The sequence below is a fragment of the Ciona intestinalis genome, chromosome 4 (genome assembly GCF_000224145.3).
Source record: "Ciona intestinalis chromosome 4, KH, whole genome shotgun sequence".
In the NCBI taxonomy this organism is placed as follows: Eukaryota; Metazoa; Chordata; class Ascidiacea; order Phlebobranchia; family Cionidae; genus Ciona; species Ciona intestinalis.
This window is the reverse complement of record NC_020169.2, coordinates 2,973,189-2,996,101: the sequence shown is the minus strand read 5'-3', so window position 1 is coordinate 2,996,101 and position 22,913 is coordinate 2,973,189. Positions and strand designations below refer to the sequence as shown.

The 22,913-nt window shown below is 37.2% G+C and overlaps 4 protein-coding genes and 1 long non-coding RNA gene across 6 annotated transcripts in view; 2 read left to right on the top strand and 3 right to left on the bottom strand.

Moving 5' to 3' along the window:
• The first annotated feature begins 453 nt into the window (after nt 1-453).
• Nucleotides 454-5,059, top strand: LOC100177117 (developmentally-regulated GTP-binding protein 1). Its single transcript, XM_002130347.4, has 10 exons — nt 454-689; nt 796-919; nt 1,431-1,592; nt 1,951-2,034; nt 2,432-2,601; nt 2,989-3,162; nt 3,672-3,796; nt 4,015-4,137; nt 4,274-4,369; nt 4,713-5,059. The coding sequence occupies exons 1-10, from the start codon at nt 651-653 to the stop codon at nt 4,717-4,719; spliced, it is 1,104 nt and encodes a 367-aa protein (XP_002130383.1). The 5' UTR covers nt 454-650; the 3' UTR covers nt 4,720-5,059.
• Nucleotides 5,060-5,886: 827 nt separating this feature from the next.
• On the bottom strand, nt 5,887-8,171 carry LOC113474212. The gene is made up of 2 exons (XR_003395860.1): nt 7,905-8,171; nt 5,887-7,388 (listed from the first exon to the last, which is right to left on the bottom strand). It is a non-coding gene; the product is annotated as an uncharacterized LOC113474212 (long non-coding RNA).
• On the top strand, nt 8,171-17,430 carry ese (transcription factor protein). Of its 2 annotated transcripts, none has more exons than XM_018811399.2 (10): nt 8,171-8,416; nt 9,359-10,473; nt 12,526-12,572; nt 12,661-12,787; nt 13,221-13,726; nt 13,793-13,850; nt 13,946-14,296; nt 15,296-15,488; nt 16,132-16,280; nt 16,448-17,430. In XM_018811399.2, exons 1-10 carry the CDS (start codon nt 8,271-8,273, stop codon nt 16,732-16,734), a joined length of 2,979 nt encoding a protein of 992 aa, XP_018666944.1. In that variant the 5' UTR covers nt 8,171-8,270; the 3' UTR covers nt 16,735-17,430.
• LOC101242519 (uncharacterized protein C5orf49 homolog) lies at nt 17,348-18,150 on the bottom strand. Its single transcript, XM_004225980.3, has one exon. It carries the CDS (start codon nt 17,899-17,901, stop codon nt 17,458-17,460), a length of 444 nt encoding a protein of 147 aa, XP_004226028.1. The 5' UTR covers nt 17,902-18,150; the 3' UTR covers nt 17,348-17,457.
• Nucleotides 18,151-18,235: 85 nt separating this feature from the next.
• LOC100177838 overlaps nt 18,236-22,913 on the bottom strand; it is a 17,060-nt gene continuing 12,382 nt past the window's right edge. Inside the window, exons 40-55 of the mRNA XM_026834084.1 lie at nt 22,839-22,907; nt 22,560-22,676; nt 22,367-22,483; nt 22,201-22,299; nt 21,840-21,958; nt 21,641-21,787; nt 21,400-21,588; nt 20,889-21,092; nt 20,714-20,836; nt 20,501-20,638; nt 20,311-20,420; nt 20,045-20,252; nt 19,789-19,930; nt 19,355-19,515; nt 18,950-19,120; nt 18,236-18,544 (exon numbers count right to left, since the gene is read on the bottom strand). Of these exons, the coding sequence (XP_026689885.1) occupies nt 18,350-18,544; nt 18,950-19,120; nt 19,355-19,515; nt 19,789-19,930; nt 20,045-20,252; nt 20,311-20,420; nt 20,501-20,638; nt 20,714-20,836; nt 20,889-21,092; nt 21,400-21,588; nt 21,641-21,787; nt 21,840-21,958; nt 22,201-22,299; nt 22,367-22,483; nt 22,560-22,676; nt 22,839-22,907 (2,309 nt within the window). The 3' untranslated portion in view covers nt 18,236-18,349. The remainder of the gene's footprint in view (nt 18,545-18,949; nt 19,121-19,354; nt 19,516-19,788; nt 19,931-20,044; nt 20,253-20,310; nt 20,421-20,500; nt 20,639-20,713; nt 20,837-20,888; nt 21,093-21,399; nt 21,589-21,640; nt 21,788-21,839; nt 21,959-22,200; nt 22,300-22,366; nt 22,484-22,559; nt 22,677-22,838; nt 22,908-22,913) is intronic.

The window sequence follows — 22,913 nt, the reverse complement described above, 5'->3', positions numbered from 1 at the left end:
TTTCTTGGATGTTATTTGCTTTTTGACTCGTTGTTGCTCATACAACGCCTGATTATGTTAAATCAAAAATAGTAATTTTTGTGTTATAATCATAATTAACGTCTTAATTAGATTAGAAAAAGTTTGCTACGTATTCGACTGTGTTGCAAAAACTAACGGAAAGTGGTATGCACAGTGAATGAACAGTAATATTACATTTATTAATTTTTCTTGGTATTTTTATGTACTTCATGCAATAACATACCCTTCAGTTTTTAGTTTTCGTAAGCCCATTTGTTTGTACCCAATTGCGGATTAGGAATTCCGCAGCATTCCGCACCTACAACTCATGGCATTGCTTGACAGACAGCTCAGCTAAACGAATACTTATCCCCTTATCGGCAGAAATAAATTTACAAGATGATCAGAGATTCGGTATCGTATAATTTTGCTAAAGTGTTGGTTGTGCAAATTATTACAATTTAAAACTAATGGCAATTTTTTTAACATTGAGGCTTTTTACAATTTCAACTCTCTCAAGTTCAGCGTGATGAAATGTTAACACCGATGAGCTGTTTTTTCAGATTTCTTACTATTTATGGTAAAACTTGCTCTGTCAAAGCATTTCCTTAATAACTTCTTTTAAATTGTTCAAGAGATACAAAACAAAGATGTCAATTCTAACCAAAATATCAGAAATTGAGGCGGAGGTAAAATTAAAAAAAACCTAAACAACTTCTTTTAAATCACAATTAATATATAATTAGATCTTTAACAAAGAATTAAAATAATTTATCGTATATGTTATTGTTATAGATGGCCAGAACACAGAAGAACAAAGCAACAGCTGGCCATCTTGGCATGTTGAAAGCACGACTTGCCAAACTTAAAAGGGAGCTCATCACTCCAAAGGGTGGGGCGGGTGGTGGGACTGGAGAAGGTTGGTTATTTTGAAGATTATCATTATTTAATTTTGAGTTTTACTTGTGTGGGATGGCATTCTCGGCTATCGACTAAACTAGTTGCGACATAAATATCGATTTTGCTTTTTTAGTTGGCCGATTAAAATTTTAGTCAGTAGATTTTGACAAACTAACTAACTTCTGGAATAAGTAATACACGGTAATTTTGTTGGCCGAATAAAAGTTTTGGTATTTTGTTTGATAACCTTATCAGTATTAAACAGAGAAAAGAATTCATGACAGTAAGCTATGCTTGGATTTTGATTGTTGATCTATTGTTTTACATATTTGCTGTAGCCTAATAAAGATTCTGTTTCTTTTGTCTTGTGCATAGGCAAATAGTGCAGAAACCTTGATAAAATAAACCTAATCTTTGTTTTCAGTTTTACCTATTTTTGCAATTTTGAATTTAGCCATTTCAGTTGGCATTGCAGCCTTTATTGTCTTATTAACCAAGACTTTTTGTAATAAGCTTCAAAATCCTTTCAGGTTTTGATGTTGCAAAGACTGGTGATGCTAGAATTGGTTTCGTTGGTTTTCCTTCTGTTGGAAAATCAACTCTACTAAGTAATATAGCAGGGGTTTACAGTGAAGTTGCTTCTTATGAGTTCACCACGTTAACCACTGTACCCGGCGTTATTAAATATAAAGGTTAGCTTGTTTATTTATATATTATTTCTTATTTTAATTATGAGCAGGGCCAAGCTGTATGCAACAACACCCCTGTTATAACGACTGTTGTTTTCCTGTCAAGTGAGAATAAAGCAAGCTATATTCATTCATACATAAATGTTACAAAAGAAATTGAGAATATAATATTGTAAAACAACGTCCTGGGTTAAAAGAAGATAGTAGATACCAAAATAGTAGCAATAGAGAGGGTTGACTTTATGAGGTATCTCTACATGTAGCACTAATAAGTCAAGCAAATGTGCAATTAAAATGTATTTTTGTGTATATCTACCCCTGCTAGTTGGGTTTATATAATTCTTCTTCATCAATTTTTCAGGAGCAAAAATTCAACTTCTTGATCTTCCTGGGATCATTGAGGGAGCAAAAGATGGTAAAGGAAGAGGAAAACAAGTGATCGCAGGTGGGTTGATCTCAAAAGTGTGCAGAGCATGGTACATAAGATAACTATCAATAGGCTATCATTAAACTTATAATCTGGGACAAATACTAGGTTTTGCATTAAACTTATAATCTGTGACAAAGTACATATGTTGTGTAGTACTGTAGCAATTAGGGTAGGAAAACTTTTATTTTCTTATTGGCAAATCCAGGGTACTTGCCAATACTGTGAAATATAATAATTGAATTTGTGATTTCTTGTGACAATAAGCATTACAAAATGTAAATGTTTCTTAAAAGAAATAAAAGGTGTAATTGTAACTTAACTTGTATATATTGCTCTTATTTTATGGTGTATATATGTGTGTGTTAACTTTAAACACGCATTAACTCATAATCATCTATTTTAATCCTACCAGTTGCAAGAACCTGCAGTTTAATATTCATTGTACTTGATGTATTAAAACCACTGGGCGATAAACGACTTATTGAGAAGGAACTTGAAGGATTTGGAATCCGGTTGAACAAGAAACCTCCAAATATTCACTACAAGATGAAAGAAAAAGGAGGGATTAACTTTCAAGCTATGGTGGACATTTTTATATATATATATATATATATATATATATATATATTGTATATTTGTTTTTTTAAATAAAGATTTTTATTAATTTAATAAAAATAAGGCATTTTTTGTAATGCAACCTAGAAAAATTATCCTAGCCTAAGAACATCTACTTTTAGAAAGAATAGTATTTTATATTCTGTTTAAAACATTTGATAGAAATTTTCCATTTTCATAAAATCCTAATGTTTTCTAACCTCTGCTGTGCAGCGAGACTGTGTTAATGTTGGTTTAATGATTATACAGATTCTTTTTGGTCGAACAGTTGTTCTTGTTATTGTTCTTTGAATATCTAAACACTTAGTTTACAGGAATCCAGAATTTTTCATAAAAATTCATTTTACATTTCAGGTCCCACAATCTGAATTAGATGCTGAGTTAGCAAAGAAGATTTTATCAGAGTATCGGATCCACAATGCTGATATTATATTAAAGGAGGATTGTGTGACTGATGATCTCATTGATGTGGTGGAGGGAAACAGAGTCTACATCCCTTGTCTCTATCTTCTTAATAAAATAGATCAAGTAGGTGAAAAAGGCTCTTTTTTCTTATTTCTCTGTATTGAATGGTGGAAAATAAAACAATTTATCAATATTTCAAAACTATAAATAAATATTGAAAAAAAACAAGTTATTTAAAATTAACAGACTTTTCAAGTTTAAGTTATCTTAAATATTGAAATAACAAAAGCGTTTTAATAAAATGACAATGTTGGATTTTTTATTATTTAGGTTTTTTTTTTATCGATTATTTAAAATTAACAGACTTTTTAAGTTTTAGTTTACTTAAATATTGAAACACCAAAAGCATTTTATTAATATTACAATGCTAGATTGTATTTTTTTTTCATATCAAATATTTAAAATTAACAGATTTTATAAGTTTTAATTTACTGTTATTAACAGACATATAATGTGGTTTTAATATGTTCCAAACTAATTACCCAAAATTTTCAAGTAAGGTTAAATCTTTGAGTCTTCGTTTTTGATTGACACACAGTTAGTTATAACTTCCTGCGTTTCACTTCTTGTAGATTTCAATTGAAGAGTTGGACATTATATACAAAGTTCCACACTGCGTTCCAATATCCGCACATCATAAGTGGAATTTTGACGACTTACTTGAAAGAATGTGGGAATACCTAAGACTTGTTCGGATGTAAGAAACTTTATTTTTGACTATCAATTAGGATTTAATACATTAAAAAAAGTAGAAAAACTTCTGTAATGTAGCAAAACATTTAAAAAAAAGGCAAAAGTCTTTAAAACTGGTCACAAAAAATCATACAACCGGCAAAAATGTTTTAAATTAATTTTAAAAATAGCAATTTTAACTGTTTAGGAAAATATTATTTATCTGTTCATTTCTCATACCAGTTACACGAAACCCAAAGGGCAACTACCTGACTACGAAGCACCTGTCGTGCTCAACTCTGATAAATGCTCAGTGGAAGATTTCTGCAACAAAATCCACAGAACGTTATTAAAACAATTTAAACAGTAAGTGTTCACCAATTTGCGGTAATGCGACAAATATGCCCTAAATTCCAGATCTGCGACAATAACCTCACCCAAACAAAAAAAAGTGTTCACAAAGTTGTATAGCATTTTTACTCAATGTTTTTACCTATTTCAGTGCTCTGGTGTGGGGGTCTTCAGTGAAATACAATCCACAAAGTGTGGGCAAAGAACATGTGCTTATGGATGAAGATGTGGTGCAAATTGTCAAAAGGTTTTATTTCTTACCATTCAGTTTTTACTGATTAAATTAATTTTACACATACTTGTGTGATTGGTCAATTACAGGCGTTATAACACAGGTTTTCTGTTTAATATGCAACGTGCCCGCTCACAGGTTACCACGTACGCAACTTAGTAAGTAGTTTTTTTTAGCATTTTTCTATTTTTTAATGTGTGGCTGACAACTCAAGGACAACTGGTAGGGAGCAATTGCAGTTGTGTCTTGTGTTCTATCCCTGTGTCAAATTCACTGGTCCAATCGACCATTATTTTAGGTGTAATAATGTTATGTACACATTAATACTGAAGAATTAATTATTACTGCTTGTTTTTAGGGTATGACCTTTCTCCAAGAGTTTTGATGGTGATTTGATTTTCTGGGAGATGTTTCAAATGATTGTTTTTGTGCTTTACAGTTTCCCATTATGTTCCATGCATGTTTTGTATACACTACATAACAAAGCAGGACTTGCACCTTTATGTAAATCAACAGGTTCAGTCTGAAACACCACTTCTATAATAGTACAAATGATATAATTATAACGTGTAGGCCCACAGCGGATAGAGCTGTTTATACTGTAGGTGTTGCAAATGCTCAATCTCTGGTTAAGAATTTATGCATGTTCATATGAATTAGCAGGATTGCAAGTTTTACAATAAACGTTTCAGATATGGATAATTACTTATGCGTAGTTTTGTGAATCGAAACGTGTCTTTATTTAGTAGCTTAACGAGGAAACCGGAAAACAAGTTTCATTTTGTTATTTGAAAAGCGATTAGTCGGTTGCGTAATCAAACCTGGCGTTCAGAATGATGTAAATGTCTGCTAGGTGGTTTGGTGATAACGGACAGCAAGCGGCTAATGATAATATGTACCTGGTTCATGCGAACCCCGGGGCCAAGACTGTACCTGTTTATTAAGACTAATCTCAAGATTACTGGAGTGTTGCGTTGTCCTGGCTTGCTCTTGTTCAAAACGAGAGTTGTGCCAGCAGTAGTAGCTCTCGCTTACGCCGAAACGCTTCATGTATTTGCATCGCAAACATTGAAGTGAACTGCTATGGCGCATAGCCTACAGTTGTAAATGTAGTTTGTGACAGTGTGAAAGCGTTACACTCGGTAAGATTTAGGACATAGATTAGTTATTACTGGGTGCTGGACTTCGTCGCTGGAAGGTGTTAGAATTGGGGTGGCAGTTAAGTTCCTCATTGGATATTTTGTATATAGCCATAATAGTTCAGTTCAACTATACGATTGGACGAAAATGAATCGTTTGAATTTACAGTATATCTAGTTACGCAGAGTAAAAGTGAAAGAAGTATATTACTAGACAATGTATTGGTTAGCATCTTTATAACAAAATTCCTTTAAAGAGGCGTATTGTGACCTAATAGTATGACGCACCGTGCTGGTATACAAACTGAGCAGAACTGCTTTTAAATATAAGTAACAGTGAAGAGTGTGGATCAGCTGGTTAGTGAACGGATAGCAGCAGTATGGAACACAATGGCTATAGGTGTATCCTGAGCGATTACGCATTTCCCGGAATAAAAACGAACACTATAGGAAGTATACTGTCTATGGTAAGAAGACTTAATGTTTGACCGACCAATTTTGTAAATTATTTGATGCAACTGTTTATGTGTGATTACAGCTGGACACAATTGCTACAAAGTAAGTTTCAAACAGAGATAGTTATCAGGTTTAAATAGGCTTGAAGTTTTGATGCGTATCTGTCTCATCGTGTTTGATGAGTTAGCTACGCCTTTAGCAAACCGGTAAAAAACACAGCGGTTTTTTGAGTTTGTCCAAGTCGAGTAGTGCTCGCGGTATTTGCGCTTCGGCACGACTATGCCACAGGAGAATTTACTTACGTCACGGTCACCCGATGAGCGCTTATGGCTCAATGGAGCGTTGCATTTATTGAAAAGCAACAGAGTGTCGATTCAAGGCGATTTAAATGAGAAGCTGAAATAGAGTAAAGTAAACAAGGGACCTGTGAACGTAGCTGCAAATACCGGAAGCCGGGCGGCCGCGTAATGCCGGTTTGCCTCACAACGTTCTTTCTATAAAGCTGCCAGCCACTTGTTCAATATCTGTCGGTGCTACTTATGTAGTTGGCTTTAATATTTCTTGATTCAAATTTCACATTAAAGGTTTAAAGTCGAGAGTGTTGATAAAGTGGTACCAAAATATGAGAACTATTAGATTTTCGCGCAGCGTAGCTGACTTAAGCCTAATAACTATAAATCATACTTACAGTTTTATAGATGCTTGTAAATTGGGAGAATCGGTCTTGGCTCAGTGACCGAACGATGCCGGTTTAATGATAGGCTTCCTTTTCTCAAGTATGTGACTTACTTATGACGTAACGTCTCTCTGTTTTCCGGTAGCCGTTATACATTATGGGTTTAATTAGTGAAATACAGGTCTAATACGCGTCTATTCGTGTATTTTCTTTAAATTTGGTTCGTAGAATAGTTTACCACGAATTAGTTCAGTCAATGCAGTTTTTTGGATCGAGAGATATGCGCATTACACGCATTAAGCAGCTTGTAGCAGGTTTTCTGTTATGAGTAAATGTACAGCGCTATTATGCTGAAGTGAGCGCTGAAAGCGAGCCACGCTCCGAATTTGGGCATGCGCTGACTGCCGCTGTTTCGCTTAAATATATAACATGCAGGTCGACAGACCGGAGACGTGGGAAAATGACGTCATACGAACGTGCAAATGGTGGTTCGAGCGTTAGGTGCCTGAAGCTGTTTAGATCTTACAGTTTACGCAACGATCGTTTTATGGCAGTGTAAATGGTCGCAACAACAATAGTTTGACATTTCTTTAGGCTTCTCAGTGGTGTTTTCGTTTTAGTGGCTTGAGTGTTATTAGGTAAGCAATGTAGCTGCGTAGATTAATCAGTGGTAGCAGCACATCCGGCTTCGTGCATCAGTTTCCTTTGATAACATGCTAGTCGTAATGATGTCATTTATCGCTCTTCAGGACATGCTTAGATTCTGTGAAATGTTATCGTTGTTAGTCGTTAAAGTGCGAGTCTCAATATTAAACTGCACTGAGCATTGTGTGGGGGGAAAGCAGAGCGTTGAGTCACAGTTCGTCACAACTAGGAACTGGCGCAAACCGATTGTGGCTCGGCTTCAATTGCCGGTTGCAATCACGTGTAGTGTTTCAAACAGCGATGACGTTGGCTTTGCGTCTGGCTTGAGTGAAATTTCTGCATTCCGTATTGGATTTAAGCTACTAGATCGACTTGGACATTACAGGATTACGAGCAATGGTTATACTTATAGGATTGTACTAGACTATGGCAGTGAAACAAACGAGAATTACATGCTTGATTACTCTTGCTACAGGCTGTGTATTCAGCTGTACTGTGTTTCAGATGGTTTGCCAACTTTTGCGGTTAGAGTTAGAACTGAGACACCACAGTTATCGCTTCATGACGCTATGATTGATTTAGACAGACCTAAGTGCTTCGTATATAACGTAAACTCGTAAAGTTAGTTACCTACCAAAATCTCACTGCAGGCGTGAAACACCAAAAAAGTGTTTTACTACCCAGACAGATCGCGGTACAATGAGTAAAGGATGCGGTTGTTTTTCAGGAAGTTTTGATCTAGAATACATCCTGACTCAGAAGGAAATACGTACTTTAGTAAATAATATTTATTATTACAAACAAATGATCAGGATATTTGTTACTGGCAGTGTCAGTCGGCCTTTTGTTTTACCCTTAGCGATTCCTTTATCCTCGTTAAAACTGTATTTCCACAGATATTTAGTTGATTAGATGATAACCTATTGACCATGTGTAGGTGCATGTACAATAACCATCAGGTGAATACCCGTGTGTGACCGACACTGTCCTCTGTGACGTCATGGATGACGTCATCGCGCACTTTGACCATGACTATGTCATCAATCAGAAGTGTCCTGCTAGTGTTGTATACAGTGGTGATACGAAGAAGAGGCAAATGACTCGACCCCTATCGATCCAACGATCCGCCCTAGTGAGACACCTTAGGTTAGTGACTTATGGTCTTTACTTTATGCCACGCGCTCCAACTCAGACTCGATTGACGGGGTCTTGAATTATTTATGAAACGCCGAGTCTGGGGTTTTTACGCGCTTTGTGGTACCGAATTGGGGGAATTCCCAACCGCCGACCGCGTTTTCCTGGTAAAACGGAACGGTAATATTTTAAAAATTGCACAAATGCCACAAAAATCAGGTTTAAATTCCCATTTAGATGGGTAGACTTTATACTTTGTGGGTAGAAGGTAGAACATGTACAGATGCGTTGGTTGTTTGTATAGTGACTAAGTCGAACCAGATCACATATGATTTCATATCCTATACCAGTAGAATACACTACAATGGGCTTTCATAAGCACAGAACACGTTTCGCTCCCACAATATTCAATGGAAATAATTTCACTCCTATCGTCAAATTAGGCTCCTCTATTCCCAAAGGTATTGATATTCGAAATGAGAGACAGCACAATTTATTCAGACCGGTATTCAAGCGCATTTGATTTTACTTCTCTAGGCATCTACTGCGAGGTTTCGCTATTACATGTATAACTTTAAAAGCGGCAGTTAAATTGCTATAATAATTGCAGGTTTTTTTGTTTACACATAAAGGGCATTCGTGGTTATATTTTATAAAATAATATATATTGTTTGGTATAATGGGGTAAGATGGACATTGGCAGCGAACAAAGCATGTTTACAGAATTACATAACCGTAACAGAGATGGTTGTTAATTGTTTAAAATACAATCAGGAAATATGGGTTTTAGGTGCTAACGGTATCACATCTTACCCCACAGTACTATTATAAATAATATTATATGTCGTACATTTAGCAAAAGCTTTTGTTTGGTCGTATATGTTGTTGGTTGATAATTGACAGAATTATTTGAATATATTTACTCCTAATGTTTACCGTCTTACTGTTTCACAGAAAAGGAAATTTACCTAGCTCCAAATTTCAATCACGTGATCTAGAACAGCACGCGTTAAGCGCTGTTGATGTCGTAACGGAAAAATCCCCGAATACGGGAACCACGACCGTTCGCTTCGAAACGTTGCCAAGCATGTCTACCTCAAACAAAACAACAACCAATTCACAACGTGTTACCGTTACGTCATCTACGACAACGAATCCAACGCTTCCCGGCAACTTGGCTACGCTTTCGTCGTCAGAGTTCGCGCAGATTCTTAAAAGTTTCAACATCAGGTTAAAAACCGATGACTCAGGGCTCGCCGTGCTTAAAACAAACCGAACAACTTCAACCGCCAGTGGGCGGTCTGGAGGCGTAAGCAACCCTCCGGCTCAAACCACCTCGGTTAAAAGTGACTCCGTGTTAAAGCCCCCGATGGCCGGCTTAGGTAAAACAACGTGGCGAGGGCTTAAGTGGCATCATACTAATTTTAACCACGCTCCAAAACCAAAAGCTGCGACTACACCTAGACGTAGAAGAACTGTTCCAAAGCGTGCCTTGGATCCGATGAAACTTGGTCAGGCACGAACTCCTAAGTTCCCGGGGTATGCCGTGCCGCTTTCACAAGCGTGGGTGGATCTTGCAAATCGAGACCTGGCTGCGGAGGAGACCGTTCGGTCATCCGTGCAGTCTGAAAGTGAGAAACTTCTTCTGGGCGACGAAGACAACAAACATGATCCGTTCCTTTCCAACTTTACTGAGCACGATGAGAATGCAGAATCTGTTGTGTTGACATCACAATTAAAGCCTTGTCAAACGAGGTCGGAAAGTGACGTCACTTCCGACCAAAGCGAAATTTCCGACACGTTTTTACGAGTGGACGATATTACGCTTGATGGGGAATACCTAAGGCCGTCAACGACCCTCGTTTCTGACGTAAACAAGCAAGCACCGGTGATTGCATCAGAAAGTCGCACGCAGAGTCACGGCACGGACGATTCGCCTTTGCTGCGTGCCGGGCTGTTTAGGTGCCGACGTACAACAGCCGAAACGACCCTTGGCACGCCTCATGCACTTACTGATGACGTAACGCATCCCGGCAGTAAAGAATTGGGAGGAAATATGGCGGAAGACGGTAAGTTGTTGTTCTCCATTTGTTTCTTTTTTATCCAACGTCTTTATAAATTAAAAAATTACTACGTATCGTTATAAACGATAGATAATCGACTACGCAGGTACAGAGTATATTGGTAGACCGGTAAATACGCCTTTTGCATTCGCATACAGATATACGCGTATGGTATAATTTCACAGATTAATATGAGTATAGTGTAGCATAATACAAAGATCATCTTAATTATTTGCCATCAGATTCAAATTGGCTGACCTGTATAACGAGGTCACACGTGCGTAGTTTAAGCAATATATTTCATCAAGTGATTCACTGTATAAGTTTAAAGCAATGACAATCACGCCAACCACGTTTTATCTTTATAGCCTCCTATGCATTGTTTATGTGCGTCACTGATCTATTGCAACATGCTTTCGCTTTCTCAGGGCAAGCGAAAGTAAACATCGTGCGATAAGATTCGGTTTTATAACTTTAAGCAGAAAAACTACAAAATCGTGTTTTTTAGTTTGGCATTATTTGTGGTTTAAATCATTATTAAATGCTGTTGCTCGAATTTGAAAATGACTCGCCTTGCGCTCCATAGGCATTATTAGTTCTACGCGAAGGGTAGTTTCCTGGCCTATGCGCGTGCATGCAAGGCATGTATATAGGAAATCTGGCGGAATTTTCCCCCACTGGATCATATTGTAAACCTTTTTCGTGATCGAGGTCTCCCATTGTAAAAGAGACAGTGCAGCCGTCGCACAATGTATAGCGCTCCTTTGGCATAAATTGGAAGGTTCCTTGGGCATCGTCTTACCGCTCAGTTTTCGATTCTATAGAGTATAGATCGTGAGGGCCCCGGTATATAGATGTGTTGTTGGATAAACCAAATACTTACAGATCCTTAGCAAAAGCAGAAATTGTATGTACTTACCATTAGTTTTTTAAGTTGTCAAAAATGCATGATATTACCCACGTGCCCGGTTTTATCCTGTCAATCTGTCTACGTGTCGCTTCCACCGTTTGACAGCATCGGTTTACGTCACTTAATCGGTGTTTGTTACGTCACACTAACACAGGACAGGAGAGCGAAAGCGCAGGCATCTGACTAACGCGTGTGCGCATGCGCGAGAATTTCGCTCAGGATGTGTGAGTCAGCGCTGGTCAACAAAGCATCATATACCTTGAATCGGGGCTGCATCGCATTTACTCCTTGTCCATGCGACGCGAGGATCTTTGCGATTGTCCCCTGGATTTTTTCGTTTCTTTCAATAAGCACCAAGACCAAGCGATATACTGTAACAAGCGCTATTGTTTAGACTATCGAGTGAATTTAATGCCAGGCAGTCTCAGAGCGTGGAAGTCACTTAGCCCGTTGGTAAACGTTACAGCGGATTTTCGTTCGACGTTTTCTGTGTAAAGTACAAACGAGTATGCGCATATAACACTGAACCTACATACTTCGTGCTCGAGCCTAGCAAGCTCCACTTTGCAATCAAAAATTAATCAGATATAACATTTATTTCTGAATTATTAGGCACCGTTAACTAAATGCAGCAAGCACCCGCAGAGCACTCGGACAGGCGCGACGCATCTACAGGTTTATTGTTATTACCGGAACACGGTAGCAAGTGGGCCTGGTCGCGGCTGGCAGAGGTGGGCGTATAGGATGTGCAGTTATTAATGCAGAGGGGCCTCGGTAGCTACTCGCTGATAGATACTGCATGGACCTCGTGTTATGTAGTTTCGTTTATTGATTTTCGTTCTGTTATTCGTATTCATGAGGTCAGTGGAATTCAGATTTAGGGTTACAAGCGACTAAATACGGGTTTAGGTTTGTTTTCCTAAAACGTAAATATGTGAGTTTATACAAAATGTGACACAAAAAGGAAATTAACCTTTTTTTATAACAAAATTAAAGGTCGCCTTGCGTGCGATGTTAAACCGTGCTATTACTAAGAGTAGCGTTCGGAACGCAGTTGTTTAAATTTGTATGTCTGCTATTTTTAAAAGATTCCGACTACGACTGGCTTTGCAGCAAGTAAAACTTATCTTTCTCTTTTATTTCTACAGAGTGTAGGTTAAAAAGTGCCGACGAAACGGATTTTCAAGAAAAAGAGGTAAAATTATGATAACAGTTTTTTGTTAGTCAAATTTTATTTGTATTTCTGTTTACCAGCATGTAATAAACTTTAACTTGTATTACAGGTAACTGACAAAATGGCCGATTACATTGAATCGCACCAGCAATACAATAGACAAGGTGCTGGATACATTCCAAGCACGCAGAGCTGCAGTGAAGCACCGGAGATAGGAACGTACAGGATTTTCGAAGGTAATCAACTTATAAGTTGCAGTGATAATTACTTGGGGGAAATGAGCCATTTTCGCATCAAATTGCACTGTCTTAAGTGCTCTATTTATACGTCTATCAGTTCCCAGTAAAATTAAAAATAAGAATTCATTTTCGCATCAAATTGCACGGCCCAAATTGGTCTATACGTCTATTAGTTCTTAGAAAATCAAAAATAAATGCAAAAACTAAAGGATCGTGCGGTGCGACATAAGAACAATGCGCTTTAATAAGAACCCTCCCACGTTCCGTTTCGTCTAAAATTATGCGCGAGCTACGTATTCAGAGAGGGCATTCATATTTTTCTTGTCGCTTACCATAGTTCGTTGTGATGTCGTGTCAATATTTTTGCGACGTTGCATCAACAAAGTTTGATATTTACGTTCATTGTTCAAATAACTTTGTCTTCCATCAGATTTGTTCGGAGAAAACTCCAAACTGATGGACATGCATGATGTTACTGATACCATGCTAAGCAATTCACTTTCGTTCTTCGCATCCGACTACGACGTAACCAACTCCAACCAAGCGGTCGCAGTCAACAGAGAATTTGACCACGCAGCAAGCGAGTCACGAAACGAACTAAGAGGTTTTGATTTCTGTAACCCGGACGAAGTTTTTGTAAGCTCAATGCAAACAATGCCTGATCAAAATTGCCACGTATCGCACCAACAAATGACGTCACCACAAGTCGACGTATTTCTTACGTCACCAAAGTCAATTCCTGCCAGTTACGTCACGTCTGGTTCCCAAGCAACGCTCTCGGACACCGACAGTGGTATCCATAGTCCCAGCTCGACCCCTATGAAAACCTATCAACAAAACACATCGTTTGACTTGGATTCTCACTGGAACAACTACAGCGTCCAAAGAGACGCACATCCCAGTGAAATCGGTAGCCCAACAAATATTGACCATGAGGTGAGATATTAACGTTTACTTCGCTTTAATATGTTCAGTAATCTGACATCATGTTTCACTTTGCAGATTTTTTTCAACTCGCCAACACCCAGTTACTCAAGCAGCACGTACTCAACGGATACAGGTAATATGTAGTTAATTTTTCCCTTGATATTTTTCTCTATGTTTAGCTATATATTTTATGTTCAAATGGTTCAGCTGTGTATTATTTTATTTTAGATCAAGAATCACATTTTATCAACCTGGACGATCAAGCTGCTTTTACCAATGAACCTATAGGCGGACAGGACTCTTGTCGAAATGAACAACAGACCATCCAGACATGCAAAACATACCAATTCTGTGATAATTTTGGCCAAATTGACGCAGGTCCAATCGTGCTAAGAAAACTATATCCAGACGAAGCAGGTCGCTGGACTGCAACCACCGAACCACACATTTCCAACCATAGAAGTAACATTGTCTTCCGGACTTCTCGGAAGATAAAGAAAGAAACAAGTACCGAGCGTAAACGGAAGATTACATCCGACGTTTCGGATGACAGATTGGTGAAAGCAAAAAGAATATCGGGTGAGTTTTAATATATAAACAAATAGTTCCTGACTTGGTGTGATAAATTACCGACTTTTTCACTTTCAACACAAATTTTATTTTTAAGTAATAATAGGCTGGGGTTAGAGGCACACATAGTATCCAAATATCCAGATCGTGTTTTAAACAATTAACAACGGTCCATGGGAGTCGTGCTGAGGATATGATTTTATAATGTTCTTTGTTTACTACCAAATGTGACGAGAAAATAGAATAAAAGGGTGTCCCTTCTTCCCCCAACCTGCTGTATACCTTAAGTTCCGTTTATGGCCAGGGGTAATGTGTCTTATCACGAATAAGGTGCCGTTAGCGATTTGTCCTTAAGCTTTTTGTATTTCCCACAAGCAACTCACGCAAGACGTGCCTTAGCGTGCAGACGAAGCAGTTTCAGTCGCAAGACACCGAAACTGGCATGACTCAAACATGCGTATAATGCGCAATATTGAACTGTTAACACTGAAACAGCGTTTTTACAATTACATCCAGTTAATTGCGGAGCATTTTCAAAGAATGCATTCCTTTCGTAAAAAAACAAACTTTACAAGTGCTTTCTTAAGTTCCCATTAATTACGAAATGAATTGTATTTTCTGCCGTTACTTTAAACAAACACGGAAATAAATTCTCGTTCTGTTCTTTTTTCGTAGACCAGTCATACTTAACAAGTTAATATGCAAATTAGAAAATGTTTTATTTTAACCATTGATTCACCAACCACTAAGCTATATATGTTCTTTAAATGATTGTTTTTAAAATGATTCACCACGTTCGTTAATCACCAGCTATAAAGGTGTTTCCTCAGTAAAGTATCATGTATTCTGACTGCAAACGCATTTCACTGCCTTTCTCCCCTAAGTTTTTATCCAACAAAAATATTAACTATAAAATTATTTGTTCTAAAAAATCAGTGTTGCACAAACGTTTTTTTTATATCTATTTATTTGTATTTCCCAATTGTAAATTTTTGTTTGACTTAGCAGGCAAGAACGTGCACTTGTGGGAATTTATTCGGGACATTCTACTCGACCCCGAACACAGCCCATCACTGATAAAATGGGAGGACCGCCAATCCGGAGTGTTTAGATTCATGCAGAGTGATGTGGTGGCATCGATGTGGGGAGAAAGGAAACGAAATCCGAAAATGACTTATGAAAAATTAAGCCGAGCAATGAGGTTGGTTTAGCATGAACACATTTCAAAAATATTGCAAATTAGCAACTTTCTTACCACGAACTACCAGCATTGTAAAACTAGGTTTATTTTTATCCGGCCCAACGACCACAAGAAAGTTGCTCTTACAATGTTTTAGTGATTTAAATATAATATTCCATTCAATATATGGTCGATGGCTTATAGCGAGTTCTAGAGACCTGAGATTTGTGCACGAGTTGGTCAGTTACATTATTGGGTAGCTATGCCCTAAAAAAGGCAGCAACCAGCAATAAAAAACGTGGCCTAAATCCATGGGCTTAGGTTCGCAAACGTTGGTCAAAAATTATATTTCGCAACTTTACATATCACGCATATATCGACAATCCTTAAAAGAAAGAATTAAGATTTTTGCAAAACTCGTGATTGAGGCGGCGAGTTAGCCTTTCTCTCAATAATACAAAAATATTTTCTCGAGATCCGAGTCAGGATGCGATTCCTAAAGGTTGTCACGGTGGGCCTTTGAGTCATTTGGTGTTTCGAATGCAACAAAAGAATAGCGAAAAATCGCTGCTTAGCAAACTGCAGTCTGGCCTATTCACCTATTCTATTTTAACCACCGAAACTGCCGATTTCGCGTTATGAAAGTGATGTTGTTGTTCTTTAGGTATTACTACAACCGTGGTATACTGGAACGAGTTGACGGAAGAAGACTTGTTTACAAGTTTGGTCCGAATTCACATGGCTGGCAACTCTCGGGTAAAATTAAGCAAACGCCAACAAATGTTGTGAAGAGTGAACATGCCGACACGTCAAGTATGTACAGTGTAATTTTATAAAACTGTTCATGCTGATTTTTTAGAAATGTCCTTGCTAATTCCAAATTTGGAACTTGCCCTTTAACTTAAGTTGCAACTCCGCACGTCATTATTGCTATTCTATCTATTTATGACTAGGCGGTAACATGCACTATTTATACGCAGACGACACGGTATGCGCATCACCAATTGACAGCGATTCCATTGCTGTCGTCGTCTCGGGTGAGCAAACCTTCCAAGGCGGGAATGAAACGACCGAAATCCCGCAAACTTCCCCCAGCTCCCTTGATACCTGCAACGCTCTTCCTAACACTTCCAAATATACAAACATTGTAACATCGTGGCTGCAGAGCACGTCATCCTCGTGTACGTCATCACAGATTACATCACTGCCGAGCGCAAACGTACTTCTCGGAAACAGCATTCGAATTGCCGCCATACAGGCGCAGTGAACGGACATTTTTAAATTGACTTTTTTGTAGCTATAAGATAATGGACAGCCACACACTGTATACGTCAAAAATTTGCCGGTGCACGCCAAGCGAGCCAAATTATTCTACTTAAATAATATTACACAGACTTTCGGCGGCGGTTTATATTTCGATCACCCAAAAACAGCATACATGATTGACGGTTTGATAATATTGCCCACCAATACATTATCGACCATGACACCGCAGGTCAATCCCGTATATCATTCTCACTAGGGAGCCACGAAATTTCAATGTCCGTGACAACGGATTTCATCGCCTCCACTGTATAAACTTAGGTATTTCCAAAATTTGACCATTTCTCCTCACTAACTGAGTATAAGATCACCAAGAGAGTTGGTGTCTTTATTTTATGAAATTCACTGTAGCCCACACATTGTGTTAAACGATGAGCAGTCCTGTTTTGTACGAACTGTTTCATTAGACTGTGCCACATGATTGACATATCTACCAAGGAGTCTTTTTAACGAAACTTTTTCTGATCTGTGCGTTCACTCTGGTGTCTTCCCAGCCCGTTTTTCATTCAATGCGTTGTCAGTTTGATGCCTTACTTAAATACGCCCGGCTATTGCGATTTTGACGCCAATTGTTTTCTTTTATTTGCGCCCATTAAACAGTAGTATCGTTTCTGTACATTAAAAATGGTAAAAAAAAGTACTTGATTTCTATTATTCTTGACCTAAGTTAGCCGTCAGAACTGCTCGGGATATTTGTACCACGGGAACGGTAAAAACCCTTGTTAACACTTTCAATTATAACGTGCTCTCTATTCGTTTTCTCCAGTGGTGGTCTGGATCCATACACAGATGAAGATAGAATCGGTACAGCCTTGTCTTTCTCTTCGTCGTGTACATTAAGGCCAATTCTGTTCGCTCTGTCGTCTCTGTGCAATTTCTTCTCGTAGTGATGCTTCAAATGAAAGAGGCGTTCATACTCCGAATGCTTTCCATGTTGTTTGTTGTTGTTAAAGTAACTTATATTCTTTCCGATATCGTTTGGTTGAAGCCAGGTGCCATAAGGTTTTTCCCACGCATCGAATGCTGTGTTGCACATCTTCCGTTCTCTGCGAACGAACTCACACCACTGCAGTTTTCTCTGCTCAGGAGTAAAATGTTCTCCACCCTCCATCTTCTTATAATTCCATAAAACAACCTTAATAATTTCTGCATAACCCTATACCCATGTTGCTATAGCATAGCTTATGACTACACAATGCCCCTTGTTATCCCCAAATCCAAATCGGATCGTGACGTCATATTGTATAAAAAATATTCAAAATACATAACTTTAAACACGTGTGGCGGCAATGCCCATGGTAGGAGAGCACTGCATATGGTTGAATGTACATTGTTTTTATTACATGTTATTATAGATTCCGTTTATTTAAAAAAGGAAAAGTATCAGAATAAAAGTGTTTACTTCCTTTACTTCTAATGACAGGTACTACCAAACATTTTTTAAAGCAGAAAATTTTATTTCTTGAATTCCGATGTAAAAGTCATCATAAATAATTATATACATCATTATAGCTCTTCCCATTATATAGTTTGACACGGAAAAATAATTATTAGTTAACTTATTGCAGGTAGCTGCCAGAGTGTTCATTTGTATCAGGAAACTTGCCAGATCCCCTGGCGTGGCTGAGGTCATAAGCTGCAGAATGGATAGAGACAGTTTCTCTGACCCTGCTTAGAGCATCCGAGACAGTACTGGTCCAGACACTTCGTACTTCCTTGTTGCGAATCGAACTCATAAAGAAGATCATGAACCCCTTGGGATAGAATAATGATGTTAAAATTCACTGTTGGTTTGTTTATCACAACTTTACATGTGTAAGTTTCGTATTATGATAAGGCCACTTTTGTAGTAAGATAGGGTTGTTGGAATAGCTTAATGAATACATAGTTGCCAAGGGTCATAGTAAGGTATTGCTTCCAGACAAGTTTTTGCGACGGAATTGCACAAAATATGAGTCATACTGCGTTGGACTGTCTGTTGTGTGAAGTCAGTAAAGCAGAAGTCTGGCATGATATGCAGATGAGATGAGTAATGTTACGTGGGTTGGATTGCTACCAATTACACATGGTTGCACTCATGGCCCATGCACTACTATGTTTTATCAATAGAAACTGGTTACATTTATAAAAAACTTAAATAATATAAGAATGTTGCATACTTGAGTAGCTACAAAGATGGCAAAGAACCAGCTCATAACATAATAGAACACTGAATCCGTGGAAAGAAGCATTACAAATCCGAAAATCCAAGTAGGGCCCATAGTTGCTACTAATGCCAAAGTAATAGATAAGTTTTGTTTTGTTGACACCTTGGCAGCAGATGAGCTTATCTGAAACAGAATCATAAAAAAACAGCTAATAACAATCCCAAATCTGTACTCGTACATATTAGACATAGTGCAGAATTTATACACCAAATTATCTTATCAAAATAAACTCATGGCTATACCAATGTAAAAGAGAGATGTTCATATATACATTGAAAGAATGGATTTTGTTCATTCTGTTAAAGTTTGTCCCAAATAACAATTCGGTATCATAAATGAGTATAACCTTGATCTTACCTCATGCTCTCTCCAAATAACCTTCCTGAGTACAATGACAAAGACGCCTACATTAAAGACAAGCATGATTCCTACAGGAAGCAAAAATCCCATGTACAGTGAATACCCAGTAATCCAACATGCATAGTCTGCTCTGTATGACCACTGCGCCAAATCATTTACTAAAGAAATCAAAATACTAAAGTTTAATAGAATTTTATTAAAAGTGTATTCTAAATATCTGAACACATTGTGTGCGAGAATCCCACAATTTATAGATTAAAGTACACCTATAACTTGGTAATTGGTTTAAAATGTATATGTCAGTAAAGTTTTTGTATAACGCGATCAAAATATTATAAAGCTCTTGATTTTTTTTCACCTTAAGAAGATAATATGTCAGCATAACAGTTAATTAACAAAGAATTGAATCGTAGTAATTTCAAATGACTAACCTCCTGTACATGTCACTGTATCTGCTAATGCGTCCACATAACCAACAGTGATACCAACATTAATAGCAACTACTGCAATAGGAAAACCATATGCAAATGCATAAGCTCTCTTCATAAAGTTTTCTTTGTCATCTCGGAACACCTGTCAATCAAAATGATTTCTAAAGATTCAAAAATGTAAAAACTTGCTTTGGGTTACGTAGAAGCAATTTTTAATACATGGCGGTTACTAGAATTTATATTTTTCCTAAGTTACCTCTATTAAACCCTTGTAGAGGTCATAGCTATATACAGCCATCCAGCACCAAGTGGCAAGGAAAAAGAAATGTAGAAACGCAGCTATCACTGTACAAGAGCGATCGTTGTGAGCTTGCTCAATACCAGCAAGAAAGAGAATGTAAGCCATCATCAGGTTAAAGCAAAGATTTACAAATATCTGCGTACAACGTAGTTTACGTCGTTCTCTGCAATGTAAGGTTAGGATAAACATTTGTTCGAATGATCGATGTTGTAATTGTGTACCGGTTTGTCAGTTGTATGATAATGGTTAAAGCAAGTCCAATGGCTGAAAGAATGCATCCAATATCGCTGACAATTGATAGAATAAAGTCAGCTGGTACTACGTCCCTAGCCTGTTCGGTGAGACAAAAAATAACTAATGTATTACAGTTTAAATGATATAGTAGGATAACCAAACGCATTTAGTTCTTACCACAACTAATGCAAAGTTAGTAAGATGGTTGCATTGGCATAGTGGTGGATACTCTGTATGATTTAAGCAGCAACCATCGGGAAGCCAATTAGTTGTGTCCTCATCCCAATATCTGCATTGTAACTGAGTTCTGTCAGCCTGCATAAATTTAAAAAAAAGTTTAAATAATTATGTAAATATATATATATGTAAGATTTTTACAATGACAGTTACCTGATATCGATTTTCTGGTTTCACTACTTTACTGTGACGAAATGGAAGATTTGAATTTTCTATTTTTACCGGGTCAGGCAGGTTGTCGATGTTTATTTGCAAGTTGAAACTAACCGCTGTTATCTGAAAAAAAATTGTTAATTTTTTTTATCAAAAAACTAATTTATATGTTTACTTGAGAAATATTGAAGTTTGATGGAAACAACGAACTTGATTTGTGGTGTACAATTGTTACTTGATCACGGTATGCATTATTTTGCATGGCACGTTTTATAACCGCACTTGGAATATCAACTTTAGCTGCTTCAGCTAAAGTTGAGTTGTCCTTTTGAATTTGTACTGTGTAGTGTTGCGAAGAGACATTTGAAACTCTGTGAATCTGCAAATTATATATTTGAACAAATGAGTGTGTGAAGATTATTCTCATGAACTGGGCCAACAAGGGTTAATATACTACAGGGGTTTGAATCAACATATGCAACTTTATGAATGCTAGTATTTTCAGTTGCTGACAATTTGGTCAAATAGCCAAGTGACCACAAGGATCAAACATTATGGGTCTTGGTATGAAAATAAACCCACAATGGTAGCAGTATTGAGAACCTGTTATCGATCAGGTACAATGCCAGCGCACCAAATACTAAGCCACCGAACCCAAATATACATTAGCAAAAACAATTTAATACCGAAACAGCCAAATTCTCCGCTTCCACAGCAAGATCACCGCCATTGGATGGTAAAGTGGCAAGATCGTTAATTTCATCAAGAGAATGTAAAAGTTGAGCACGGTTGTTTGCAGGCAAGTCGTTGCTTTTGATTGACGATGTAAGATGGTCGGTTAACAACACCAAATTTACCCACGCAATTGGAGTAAGCTGAAAAAACATTGTCATCTTATATTCATTATTTCGACATCAAAGTTCTTACTGTTATATTGTTCCTTTTTGATGCATTAACTATTTCGTTGACCACCCCCACAAGTTTAACAGTCTCGTCAGTGGAGCTGTTAGAATTGGATGTTAATAGCTGGAATTCTTTTGAGATCGTTTCAATCATTGAGCTGTTTACTTTGGTCTGTAAGTAAACCATTTGTTTATTTTCCATTTAGCTTTATTTCACCACTCACCTCAGTTAGGCTTGTTTGAATTTGAGCTACTGAAGATGCTATTGTAATGTTACAGTTAAGAGAGGTTACAGGTGAATTCAAAGATGGATTACAGAATATTGAAGCTATAGGGCGACCATCTGTAATTGCAGCAATGTAGTTAAAGCAAAAAGTATTTTAGCAGTAGTTCTTAAACTATGGCATACAAATGGATAGTAATTTTTAGCTATTCTGTCTTTTTTTGTAAGTGCATGTTAGATTTAATAACTTTTTACTATAAGTTTTAAAACTATTGTTTTTTTTCTCATAGCTTATAAATCCATTTCTTAGAATCGAAAAAACTAAGAATCCATGTTGTATAATTTGGGTATTGCTCATTTACTTGGACATTTCTCTTTAGAGTAGGCAATTTGATTCCTCCAAACATCACCAAAAGAAATTGAATGTTTCCCAACTGTAGTTGAATGGGAAGGACAATATGCTGAAAATAAATTGGTTTTTACTCTATTAACGAATGAATAAACAAGCATAACTGTAACTAACAATACCTGAACAACCAACAGTTGGATCCCCTCTATGGAAATCCTTGCATTTGCACACAAATGTATTGTTTACATTCATACAATCCGTATTCATACCACATGGAGAGTTTCTACAGTAATCAGCTAAAAGGAATAAAAAAAATTAAAAAGGTTCGAAACTTCGAAGTCTTAAAACAACATATTTCATGATGAAACTGACCAATTTCACAACGTTTTCCAAGGAAGTTAGGTGTGCAAGAACAATTGAAATCAACGCCAATGTCTGTACAGGTCCCGTTGTTTAGGCATGGTGATAACATGCATTCATCAACCACATCTGAATTCAATACAAATCAACAAATATTATCAAAAATTCAACACAAATCAACAAATGTTATTAACAATTCAACACAAAACAACAAATATAGTTGACAGTTCAATAAAATCAACAATATATTCAATAATTTAATACAAAACAACAATTTACGATAAAACTTACAAACAGTTGGTCTTTTAAAAGATGGCGCTTTACAGAATTGTCCATTCCATGTCCAAATACTGAATAGTTCTCTGT